The following is a 12,067-nucleotide window of genomic DNA, read 5'->3' as shown; positions in this document are numbered from 1 at the left end:
AACTATATGATTTGCCTGAGAAGCTGGACAGGACAAAAAAAAAAAATAATAATAATTTTTAAAATTTGTGGCGGACGTAATTCTTTCGTGGCGGGCCGCCACAAATAAATGAATGTGTGGGAAACACTGAAATACTTTGTATCTGTACTTGATATAATAACTAGAAAAGTCCTTCGTCCAGATGGTGTTTGGGATTGGCTGCACGTTTAAATTACTTGTTCCTTATCCCATTTCTGACATTTCCCAAATGTATCATGAAAAATGTGCTCATAACTTTTTGAGTTATCTATAACAGAATGAAAGAAACCCGTTTGTCAGTCATGTGTGTGTGTTCGTCTCTGTGGTTGGAGGCGTACAGATATGAAGGTAATCTAGAGATTTAAGCGTTACAAAATAGAAATTATATAAAGTGACATATTACTTATTTTTTTACACTTTTATGAGTGGGGGCCTTTTGGATCCCCAAGACCTTTAGTCAGATTGTTTAGAAAAATAATGATGTGTCTATCTGTGTTGGCCCTGTGATGAGGTGGCGACTTGTCCAGGGTGTACCCCGCCTTCCGGCCGATTGTAGCTGAGATAGGCTCCAGCGACCCCGAAGGGAATAAGCGGTAGAAAATGGACGGATGGATATAGCATATTTTGTGTTTTTGCCATAAAAAACAGGGTTTTCTTTGGGGAAAAAGTGGCATAAAACATAAAGATAAAATAACCTGGCAGTGGTGTCCAAACTACAGACTGTAGTTGTAATTGTACTTGTAAGGAAACACAGTACAGCATTTAATTATTAAACAGAGGGTCATGAGTTCAAATCCGTGTTTTAAGTAAAGTTTTAAAGATGTTTAATACGCTTAACTTCAGCATAGTACTTAAAAAAGTGGATTGTTTATTGTGTTGTTGAAGCAAATCGTGTGAATGTCCAACATTCACACACAAGAATCTACAGAAAAAAATCATCCATTTATCATTATTCACCGCAAAAGTTTGGCACGCTCCACAGCCCAGTTTTCATCCCATTGGAACCAATCGAGCATCAAAACGTTCGGCTCGACCGGGAATCACGAACTCCCCCCAAAAAGTTTTTAAAAATATACCTCAGATTACCTCGAAGACATTTGGCCCATCGCAAATGAATGGGCCAATTTTCAAACTCCCACATTTCTAACCTGATTGGAACCGCTCCACCATCCACACACTCCACTCACCTTGGACAATCAAACTACTCTTGGATTGTCTACTTTTTGGAACTACTAAGTTAAAAAAAATTCCAGGAATTCCCAGAATTCCCGGTTTTCCAAAGCCCTGTATTCACCTCTTCCCGGAAAGTTCTCACAGTCCACATTTTTCAACTGTTTTTGACCATTCCACCTTCAAAACATTTCTCTTATTTGGGAGAACACATTTTTTTCCGTAGAAATTCCCGGTTTTGCTGAAATTCCAGGAATTCTGAAATACCCCTTCTTATTATTACATCAACATTTTTCCACCGAGTCCAAAAATTCCAACACCAACCCATTCATATCATCAAGGACAATTGTGCTAGGATCAATATTTTCACAAATTCACGGTTTTCCTGAAATTCCCAAATTTCCCAGCAATTCCTATTCAAATATTCAAATTCGTAGTTCTACAGTTCCCTAAATTCTCAACATTTTACACCATTTTTAAACCCAATTCCAACCTTTCAACCTTCCACCCACACTACCCTTCCAATTTATGGAACGCAAAACTTTTTTTTTTTCCTTTCCCAAAATTCCGTGTTTTCCTGGAATTTTCTCCCCATTGACAATGAATGGGAAATATACAATCTACTGCATATCCCACATTTCTCATCCGATTTGAACCGTTCCACTACCCTTGACACTCCACTCACCTTGGACAGTCAAGCCGGCATGTTTCCCGGTTTGGAAAATTCCTTGATTACCTGGAGTGACCTAGAATTTTCCCCCATTGAAAATGAATGTGCAGTGTACAAAACTCTCCGTATCCCACATTTCTCAACCGATTCGAACCGTTCCAACGTCCACACAGTCCACTCACCCCGGACAGTCAAGCAGTTTAGTTCCACTCACGCGTTAGGTGGCTTGCATCCACACGTAATTCCTACTGGAATGGCAAATTCTAGTATTATTGCTGGAAAAACCCACAATTTTAGCCTTTCAAAGCTCCCACTATTTTCTGACCCCGGTATTTGTCAAATACTGGTCACGGTTCTTGATCATTTTATTGTAGTCTTAAGCTAATAATTAAAAAAACTAACGTGTTATACAAAAGTAAATGAATAAAAATTGTAAAAAGGGAATATTTTACACTAGTGGTTCACACCCTATTTCTACGAGTAGAATAACCATGATTCTATAATTTCTTGAGATTTGAGAGTAAGCTTGTAAGATTAGCCCTCAAGCGAAAGACTCGCATCTGAAAATCCGTTCCCATGGTTTTTGGGGTCTATGACCCGCCAGTTGAGATTATTGAGTTTTCTTCTTTCAAACTCTTTCCATCCAGCTCAATCAGATGCTGATGTTGCCGTCGCCGGCCGACTCGGACCAGGACAGCGTGTCGCCATGGCAACCGTCGAGCCAGGAGAGAGTGTCCAGGCATGTCTTCCAGGAGGCCCAACAGAGGCAGGCTCAACTGGTCCAGAGGCTGCAGACCAAGGTGCGCTGAAAGTGATCAAGAAATGTTCCTCAGATTCACCTTGTCTTGGTTTTCTTCAAAGGTCATCCAGTACAAGAGCAGGTGCGGGGAACTGGAAGGGCAGGTTCTGGAGAAGACCTCCAACCTGGAGAAGATGCGATTGTTGGTATGTGCAAAGAATCTGTCTCCTTAAACCTAACCGATGTCTGGTTTTAAAGTTTGACCATTGGGATGTGGCGAGACTCCAAAACGCCAAATACTCTCTGAAACCAACCACCAACCTCCTTCCCAAAGTTTGCTTCCAGAACTTGGTAAAGATGTACTTATAACCAGGTGTTGATTCCATGGATGAGCTCGCCAGCTGCCCCGTTTGGCACCGGACCGGACTCTGATATCATGTGGTGGGCCTGCTTAGCTCACTCCCAATGTTGTTCTTGGCTCAGGTGCCCACAGAGTCTTTGGAGGCTCTCGACTGCTGTGCACTACCGTGCTAGCAGACGCTAACATCATAATGCTACAGTATGTGTGATTGTGTGCTCAGATGCTGGCCCAACAGGACTTGGCCCAGCGTGACGAGCAAAACCTTAACGCGACCATCTGCAGTAAGGCCGCTCAGCTGGACGAGGGGCAGAGAAGGTGGGTAGATGTTCTACGATGTCCGGTCTCTTGAAAAATGGTACAAAATGTAACAATTTTGTGTGCAAAACTAACACAATAGTTTTAAAGTAATTCTCCAAACTGAAAAATAATAACAAAATAGATAATTTTCACAAAGGTCACGGAGGTGTTTGTCTATTCATGAAGTAAATGTGAAAAGTGAATTTACTGAGGTTGTCAGACATGTTTTTGTTTGCACCTCATAAGCTCCCAATATAATAGGAGAGTATAGGTTAGGATAGGGGCTCATAAAGCGGACTTTCGATTGCATTGATTTTTAATATTTAGAATGCATTAAAACAGGGGTCCCCAAACTTTTTGACTCGGGGGCCACATTGGGTTAAAAAAATTTGGCCGGGGGCCGTGCTGTGTGTGTATATATATATATATATATATCTATATATATATATATATCGAGATATATATATATATATATATATATATATATATATATATATCGATATATATATATATATATATAGATATATATATATATATATATATATATATATATATATATATATATATATATATATATCGATATATATATATATATATATATATATATATATATATATATATATAGATATATATATATATATATATATATATCTATATATATATATCTATATATATATATATATATATATATATATATATATATAGATATATATATATATATATATATCTATATATATATATCTATATATATATATATATATAGATATATATATATATCTATATATATATATATATATATATATCTATATAGATATATATATATATCTATATATATATATATATATATATATATATATGTATGTATGTATGTATATGTGTATATATATACATATATACATATATATATATATATTAGGGATGTCGATAAATGCGTTAAAATGTAATATCGGAAATTATCGGTATCAGTTTTTTTATTATCAGTATCGTTTTTTTTTTTTTTTTTGTTTTTTTTTGTTTTTTTAAATTAAATCAACATAAAAAACACAAGATACATTTACAATTAATGCACCAACCCAAAAAAACTCCCTCCTCATTCACACAAAAGGGTTGTTTCTTTCTGTTATTAATATTCTGGTTCCTACATTATATATCAATACAGTCTGCAAGGAATACAGTCCGTAAGCACACATGATTGTGCGTGCTGCTGGTCCACTAATAGTACTAACCTTTAACAGTTAATGTTACTAATTTTCATTAATTACTAGTTTCTATGTAACTGTTTTTATATTGTTTTACTTTCTTTTTTATTCAAGAAAATGTTTTTAATTTATTTATCTTATTTTATTTTATAATTTTTTTTTTAAAAGTACCTTATCTTCACCATACCTGGTTGTCCAAATTAGACGTAATAATGTGTTAATTCCACGACTGTATATATCGGTTGATATCGGTATCGGTTGATATCGGTATCGGTAATTAAAGAGTTGGACAATATCGGAATATCGGAGATCGGCAAAAAGCCATTATCGGACATCCCTTATATATATATATATATATATATATATATATATATATATATATATATATATATATATATATATATATATATATATATATATATATATATATGTATGTATGTATGTATGTATGTATGTATGTATGTATATATATATATATATATATATGTGTATGTATATATATATATATATATATGTGTATGTATATATATATATATATATATATATATGTGTATGTATATATATATATATATATATATATATATGTGTATGTATATATACATATACATATATACATTGTCTTTATAACCCATTTTGTCATTTAACATCAATTAACATTGATGTTCATCAACATTTAACATTGTCATGTTATCAATCAATCAATCAATGTTTATTTATATAGCCCTAAATCACAAGTGTCTCAAAGGGCTGCACAAGCCACAACGACATCCTCGGTACAGAGCCCACATAAGGGCAAGGAAAAACTCACCCCAGTGGGACGTCGATGTGAATGACTATGAGAAACCTTGGAGAGGACCGCATATGTGGGTAAACCCCCTGCCCCATTTGGGGAGACCGAAAGCAATGGATGTCGAGGGGGTCTGACATAATATCGTGAAAGTCCAGTCCATAGTGGATCTAACATATCAGCGAAAGTCCAGCCCATAGTGGATCCAACATAATAGTGAGAGTCCAGTCCATAGTGGGAAAAATTCATTTTTAGACAATATGATTTGTCTGAGCGGCTAGGAGACACCAAGAGTAACAAGCGGTAAAAAAATGGATTAGAAAAGAAAGATTAAAAAAAATAAAATAAATACAAAAATAAAAATAAAAATAAAAAACTTTTTTTTTTACTTGGGACTTCCTGTGAGCCGGATTTTGGATGCTGGGGGGCCAGATCCGGCCCGCGGGCCGAAGTTTGGGGACCCCTGCATTAAAACAAAGAAAAACAAAAGTGTTGTTGATTTGATTTGATTAGATTTTTTTCTTTTTTAAATATGCAAAAAAACAAGAGCAAGCCTGATCCAATACAGTGCTATAGCCTTAACAGCCATTATAACAAAATTAAAACAACGGAGAATAAAAACGAAAAAAATGAGCAAAATGAGCAGTGGACTTTTTTATTTTTTTAAATTTTTTTTACATATTTGAAAAGGAGTGAGAAGAAGTCTACACTTATTTAATCCCACCCCTTTTCTTTAAATCATAAATGACTCTGAGCTAGAACTACCTGTTCACTCTATGTACAAACTTAATGAACTTGTATATACATAAATTATAAATATATACATACATATGCACACTACACACATACATAGCCACACCATTACCACTAGTGATCATGCAGTGTTTCCCATAAACTGCCAAGATACCTGTGGCGGTGGGGGCGTGGCTATGGGCGTGGTCACCATGACATCATGGAGTAATTTGCATAATTTATTACAATGATTTGATTTTCTCTAAAAAGGCTCAAAAAATGTATACTTACTAATTAATAATAACAGTTTTGTTTTAAACGTCCATCCATCCATCCATTTTACAATATAATTACAACACTTTATGTTCATATTTATATACAGATTTGAACAATAAGTTATTCACTGAAATATATTTATTAATTGTGGTTCTTACAAAAAATATATCTTATAAAATATAAAAGCTAAAATGTCTCAAAGCTCTGCCCCTTTAATTAGTGCATATTAAATAATTTAACTTTAGCCCGCTACTACAACCATATTATTTACCAGCAACATAAAGTGAAACAGAGGCAGAGGTGTCCTGCCACAGTCAGTAACAAATAAACAGAAAACAGTAGTGGTGGTAGATAGACACAGAGCTTCATCAAACATCTGGGACCGTACTTATCAAGCTTCTCAGAATTACTCCTAAGAAGTCTGCTAAGAGTTGACTTAAGAGTAAATAAATTCTTCGCTGAAAGCTGCACTTAAAAGTTAGTTATCAAGCGTCTTACTCACACTTTCAGCGAAGTGTAGGACTGAATCTTAAGTGTCACACTCAGAGCTGAATTACGACATTACTATGTGCCGTAAATGGAATTTTAGGTGACGTCATTTCTGTGTCCATAGAAATGACCAATCACGAAAGGGAATCCATTGTCTAAGAATAAAGAAATATCTTGGAAATATTTAAGTGGACAATGGGAGTGTATATTTTGACAATAAACAACAAAATAATACAAAACAAACTAGTCCCCGCCGGCACTCACGCTACCGCTCTCTCTCTTCTGTCGCCCACACACTCACTGACGTCACTCACCTCACGGTATGTGTGTATACGCTACTGTCATAACATTTTCTTTCCAATTCATTAATTAGGCAACTAATTTGAAACTGGTGTGGGTGGCTCTATATATACTAGCCCACTGCAGCCACATGCAGAAATCAACATGGAATCGAAAAGTATTAAATCTGTGACAAAAATATTACCCGCTCTGTCTAAACGATACCGTTTGATCAGCTGCTCGTCATCAAACAAATCCAGAACATCGTTCCGCTCCCTGAATGTTCGCGCACGTCTCTCTCGCCTCAGTGCCATCCCCTGCTGGCAACTCCTAACCACTTAAGACACCTCTGAAGGTCTCTTAAATATCGTGGAGAGTAGGAGTAATTCTTAGACTTAAGAACGTTGATAAAAAGCTTTTATTCTTAAGTTTGAGAGTAGGACTAAATTTCGCAAATTCTCAGGACTTAAGTGTAAAATGGCACTCTAAGAAGCTTGATAAGTATGGCCCCTGATCAACTGAACAAAGAGCTCCAAAAATCTTGAACTTTAGACTGCCATCAGTTTTACTCCCTACACTTAACCATGTGTTTCCTACTACCGGCAGACTTTGCACCCTTTTTTATATACACATGTTGTGTTTCTAATATAAATACATTTAATAAAGTCAAATACAAATAATGCAACAAGAGAAGTATCCTACACTTCTCTTTTGTAAAGTAAATCTGAACAGCCGATATGGGCATCTACATCAACTATATCAGTGGTCCCCAACCGCCGGGCCACACAAGAAATAAAAAAATAAAAATAAATAAAAATGTATTTTTTATTTTTTTTATGAAATCAACATAAAAAACACAATATATACATTATATATCAATATAGATCAATACAGTCTGCAGGGATACAGTCCGTAAGCACACATGATTGTATTTATTTGTGTAAAAAAAAAAAAAAAAAAAAGTTTGTTTTTTTTTAAATCCCCCCCCCCCCCCGCCACCGGTCCGTGGGACAAATTTTCAAGCATTGACCGGTCTGCAGCTACAAAAAGGTTGGGTACCACTGAACTATATGATTTGCCTGAGAAGCTGGAGAGGACAAAAACAAAAACTTTTTTTTTTTTTTTTTTTTTTTTTTTTTTTTAAATTTAAATTTTTTTTTTTTAATTTGTGGCTGACGTAATTCTTTCGTGGCGGGCCGCCACAAATAAATGAATGTGTGGGAAACCCTGTCATGGTAAAGGCATCACCCCAGTTGTCTTACATAAGTTGTGAATGATAGGCCAAATTCCCACCAAAAAGTGCAGTTCCCCTTTAAGAAGCAGAGTTACGATGCCATCGTAATGACAAACAGTCCCGTTATAATGTGTTTATGAGCGAGGGCAAATCAAATGTATCCACAAATAAGCGAATGTATGCGAAAGGGTATCAGATGAGTAATAATGCTGCTTTTAGAAAGACAAGCATGTGTTATCATCCATTGTGTACGCGCAGATAACAACATGCACCAGGGTGTGCGAGTGTGAGAATGAGCCCTCTGCAGATGTTCCTGGGAGCAGATGTGGTGCAAATGAAAGCTAAGCTGACACAGATGTTACAAAGCTGTCACACATGGACGCTCGGTGGGCGAGGGTGGATCTAAAGGCCCCCGAAACGTACCGTGGACACGCCGACTCCCAAGAAATAGAAGGTGTTGTCGTGACCAAAAGGTTGCTGTTGTCTTCCCAGATGTGCCCGCCTCAGCCATGTCAACTCGGTGCTGCGGGAACAACTGGAGCAGGCCGGCACCGTCAACCAGGCGCTGGCCGAGACCTGGCGCGAGGCCCGCCAAGATGCGGCGCAGAGCGAGGCGCGCCTGTGCAAGGAACAAGAGGTGAGGTAAAAAAAAAGTCAGAAAAAAAGCAAGAATTAACCCCCTGGCGGAGGAATCCCATTCATAGCCAGCTTTTTACTGTGATTCCTCCAGTTGTTTTTTCCTGTGAAAACATTCCAAGTGCTAAAGGGGGCGGAGGGGGGGGGGGCCGTAAATGTTCTACATGTGTTTATTCAGGGAAATCCAATGACTTGCCTGTGTGCCAGCACACTTCCAGGACAGCGTCTGTTTGGGATCACAATAACATGAAAGGTGCCATCTCTCGCTACAGTCTCCCCCCCCGACCTCGCAGACGGCTTCTTCCCGCCCGAGTCGCCAGCAGGCACGCGTCAGAGCCTTGTGGCGCCAGGCCGCTTCCCTGAGGAGCACCTTCACCCAGCTGAGGGGCTTTGCTGACAGGTGAGTGTGGAGCGAGCCAAATGTTGACTATCATTCACAGTCCCTATGTAAGACAAGAACACACACTTTATGGCATTCTAAGGCCTTGATTTAACCACTAGGCAACTCAGTGGCCTAGTGGTTAGAGCAGGGGTCGGCAACCCAAAATGTTGAAAGAGCCATATTGGACCAAAAATACAAAAACAAATCTGTCCGGAGCCGCAAAAAATTAAAAGCCATATTACATGTGTCATGAGATATAAATTTAATTAAGAGGACTTAAAGGAAACTAAATGACCTCAAATATAGCTACAAATGAGGCATAATGCTGCAATATTAGTGTACATATCGCTAGCCTAAATAGCATGTTAGCATCGATTAGCTTGCAGTCATGCAGTGACCAAATATGTCTGATTAGCACTCCACACAAGTCAATAACATCAACAAAACTCACCTTTGTACACTCATGCACAACGTTAAAAGTGTGGTGGACAAAATGAGACAGAAAAAGTGGCATAAAACACGTCCTAGAAAGTCGGAGAAAGTTATACATGTAAACAAACTATACGGTGAGTTCAAGGACCGCCAAAATTAGTAGGACAAAACGGCGCTCGCCAAATACTCGAATCAGTGAAGCATGTTTAATATAAACAGTGTGCTTTATAACAATTAGGGAGGTTTGTGTCATGTTTGTCCTCCTACAGAAACCATATTAAAACAAAAAATTGATTTTTTTTTCCCCTCATCTTTTTCCATTCTTCATACATTTTTGAAAAATCTCCAGAGAGCCACTAGGGCGGCGCTAAAGAGCCGCATGCGGCTCTAGAGCCGCGGGTTGCCGACCCCTGGGTTAGAGTGTCCGCCCTGAGATGGGTAGGTTGTGAGTTCAAACCCCGGCCGAGTCATACCAAAGACTATAATAATGGGACCCATTACCTCCCTGCTGGACACTCGGCATCAAGGGTTGGAATTGGGGGTTAAATCACCAAAAAGGATTCCCGGGCGCGTGCACCACTGCTGCCCACTGCTCCCCTCACCTCCCAGGGTGATGGGTCAAATGCAGAGAATAATTTCGCCACACCTATACTTCAAAAACTGAAATCTAAGTAAGATTAAACATCTCAAATAAGGGTAATATTTGCTTATTTTCTCTCTGATGAGATAATTCTTCTCACTCAAAGCAGATTTTATGTAGAGCAGTGGTCCCCAACCTTTTTGTACTCGCGGACCGGTCAACGCTTGAAATTTGTCCCACGGACCGGGGGGGGGGGGGGGGGTCATACATTTGGTCATATTTTTTTTTTTTCTAAAATGGCGCCAAGTACCAATATCCATGATTTTTAGGTGTGATTGCATAAAATTAGCTAAAATACTAGCCTAAACCATTAGCATGCAAACATAGGAAGAGTCAGCCTACTTCTAAGATGGCGCCAAGTATCAATATCCATGATTTTTAGGTTTGATTGAATAAAATTAGCTAAAATACTTGCATTAAATGTTAGCATGCTAAAATACGAAACGTTAGCTTACTTCTAAGATGGCGCCAAGTATCAATATCCATGATTTTTAGGTTTGATTTAATAAAATTTGCTAAAACACTTGCATTAAATGTTAGCATGCTAAAATAGGAAACATTAGCTTACTTTTAAGATGGCGGCAAGTATCAGAATCCATGATTTTTAGGTTTAAATTAATAGAATTAGCTAAAATACTGGCATGAAACATTAGCGTGCTAACATAGGAAAAGTTAGCCGACTTCTAAAATGGCGCCAAGTACCAATATCCATGAATTTTAGGTGTGATTGCATAAAATTAGCTAAAATACTAGCCTAAACCATTAGCATGCAAACATAGGAAGAGTCAGCCTACTTCTAAGATGGCGCCAAGTATCAATATCCATGATTTTTAGGTTTGATTGAATAAAATTAGCTAAAATACTTGCATTAAATGTTAGCATGCTAAAATACGAAACGTTAGCTTACTTCTAAGATGGCGCCAAGTATCAATATCCATGATTTTTAGGTTTGATTTAATAAAATTTGCTAAAACACTTGCATTAAATGTTAGCATGCTAAAATAGGAAACATTAGCTTACTTTTAAGATGGCGCCAAGTATCAGAATCCATGATTTTTAGGTTTAAATTAATAGAATTAGCTAAAATACTGGCATGAAACATTAGCGTGCTAACATAGGAAAAGTTAGCCGACTTCTAAAATGGCGCCAAGTACCAATATCCATGATTTTTAGGTGTGATTGCATAAAATTAGCTAAAATACTAGCCTAAACCATTAGCATGCAAACATAGGAAGAGTCAGCCTACTTCTAAGATGGCGCCAAGTATCAATATCCATGATTTTTAGGTTTGATTGAATAAAATTAGCTAAAATACTTGCATTAAATGTTAGCATGCTAAAATACGAAACGTTAGCTTACTTCTAAGATGGCGCCAAGTATCAATATCCATGATTTTTAGGTTTGATTTAATAAAATTTGCTAAAACACTTGCATTAAATGTTAGCATGCTAAAATAGGAAACATTAGCTTACTTTTAAGATGGCGCCAAGTATCAGAATCCATGATTTTTAGGTTTAAATTAATAGAATTAGCTAAAATACTGGCATGAAACATTAGCGTGCTAACATAGGAAAAGTTAGCCGACTTCTAAAATGGCGCCAAGTACCAATATCCATGAATTTTAGGTGTGATTGAATAAAATTTGCTAAAATACTTGCATTAAATGTTAGCACGCTAAAATGGGAAACGTTAGCTTATTTCTAAGATGGCGCCAAGTATCAGAACC

The 12,067-nt window shown here is 37.1% G+C and overlaps 1 protein-coding gene across 3 annotated transcripts in view; it reads left to right on the top strand.

Annotated features, from left to right (window-relative positions):
* LOC133644686 (rootletin-like) overlaps window positions 1–12,067 on the top strand; it is a 145,077-nt gene that overhangs the window by 26,335 nt on the left and 106,675 nt on the right. For all 3 annotated transcript variants that reach the window (XM_062039376.1, XM_062039377.1, XM_062039375.1), the window contains exons 4-8: window positions 2,506–2,658; window positions 2,720–2,803; window positions 3,179–3,273; window positions 8,744–8,888; window positions 9,160–9,287. In XM_062039376.1, the coding sequence (XP_061895360.1) occupies window positions 2,506–2,658; window positions 2,720–2,803; window positions 3,179–3,273; window positions 8,744–8,888; window positions 9,160–9,287 (605 nt within the window). The remainder of the gene's footprint in view (window positions 1–2,505; window positions 2,659–2,719; window positions 2,804–3,178; window positions 3,274–8,743; window positions 8,889–9,159; window positions 9,288–12,067) is intronic.

Source organism: Entelurus aequoreus, linkage group LG27, assembly GCF_033978785.1.
Source record: "Entelurus aequoreus isolate RoL-2023_Sb linkage group LG27, RoL_Eaeq_v1.1, whole genome shotgun sequence".
Taxonomy (NCBI): domain Eukaryota; kingdom Metazoa; phylum Chordata; class Actinopteri; order Syngnathiformes; family Syngnathidae; genus Entelurus; species Entelurus aequoreus.
The sequence above is the reverse complement of the archived record's forward strand: the minus strand, read 5'-3'. Positions and strand labels throughout refer to the sequence as shown.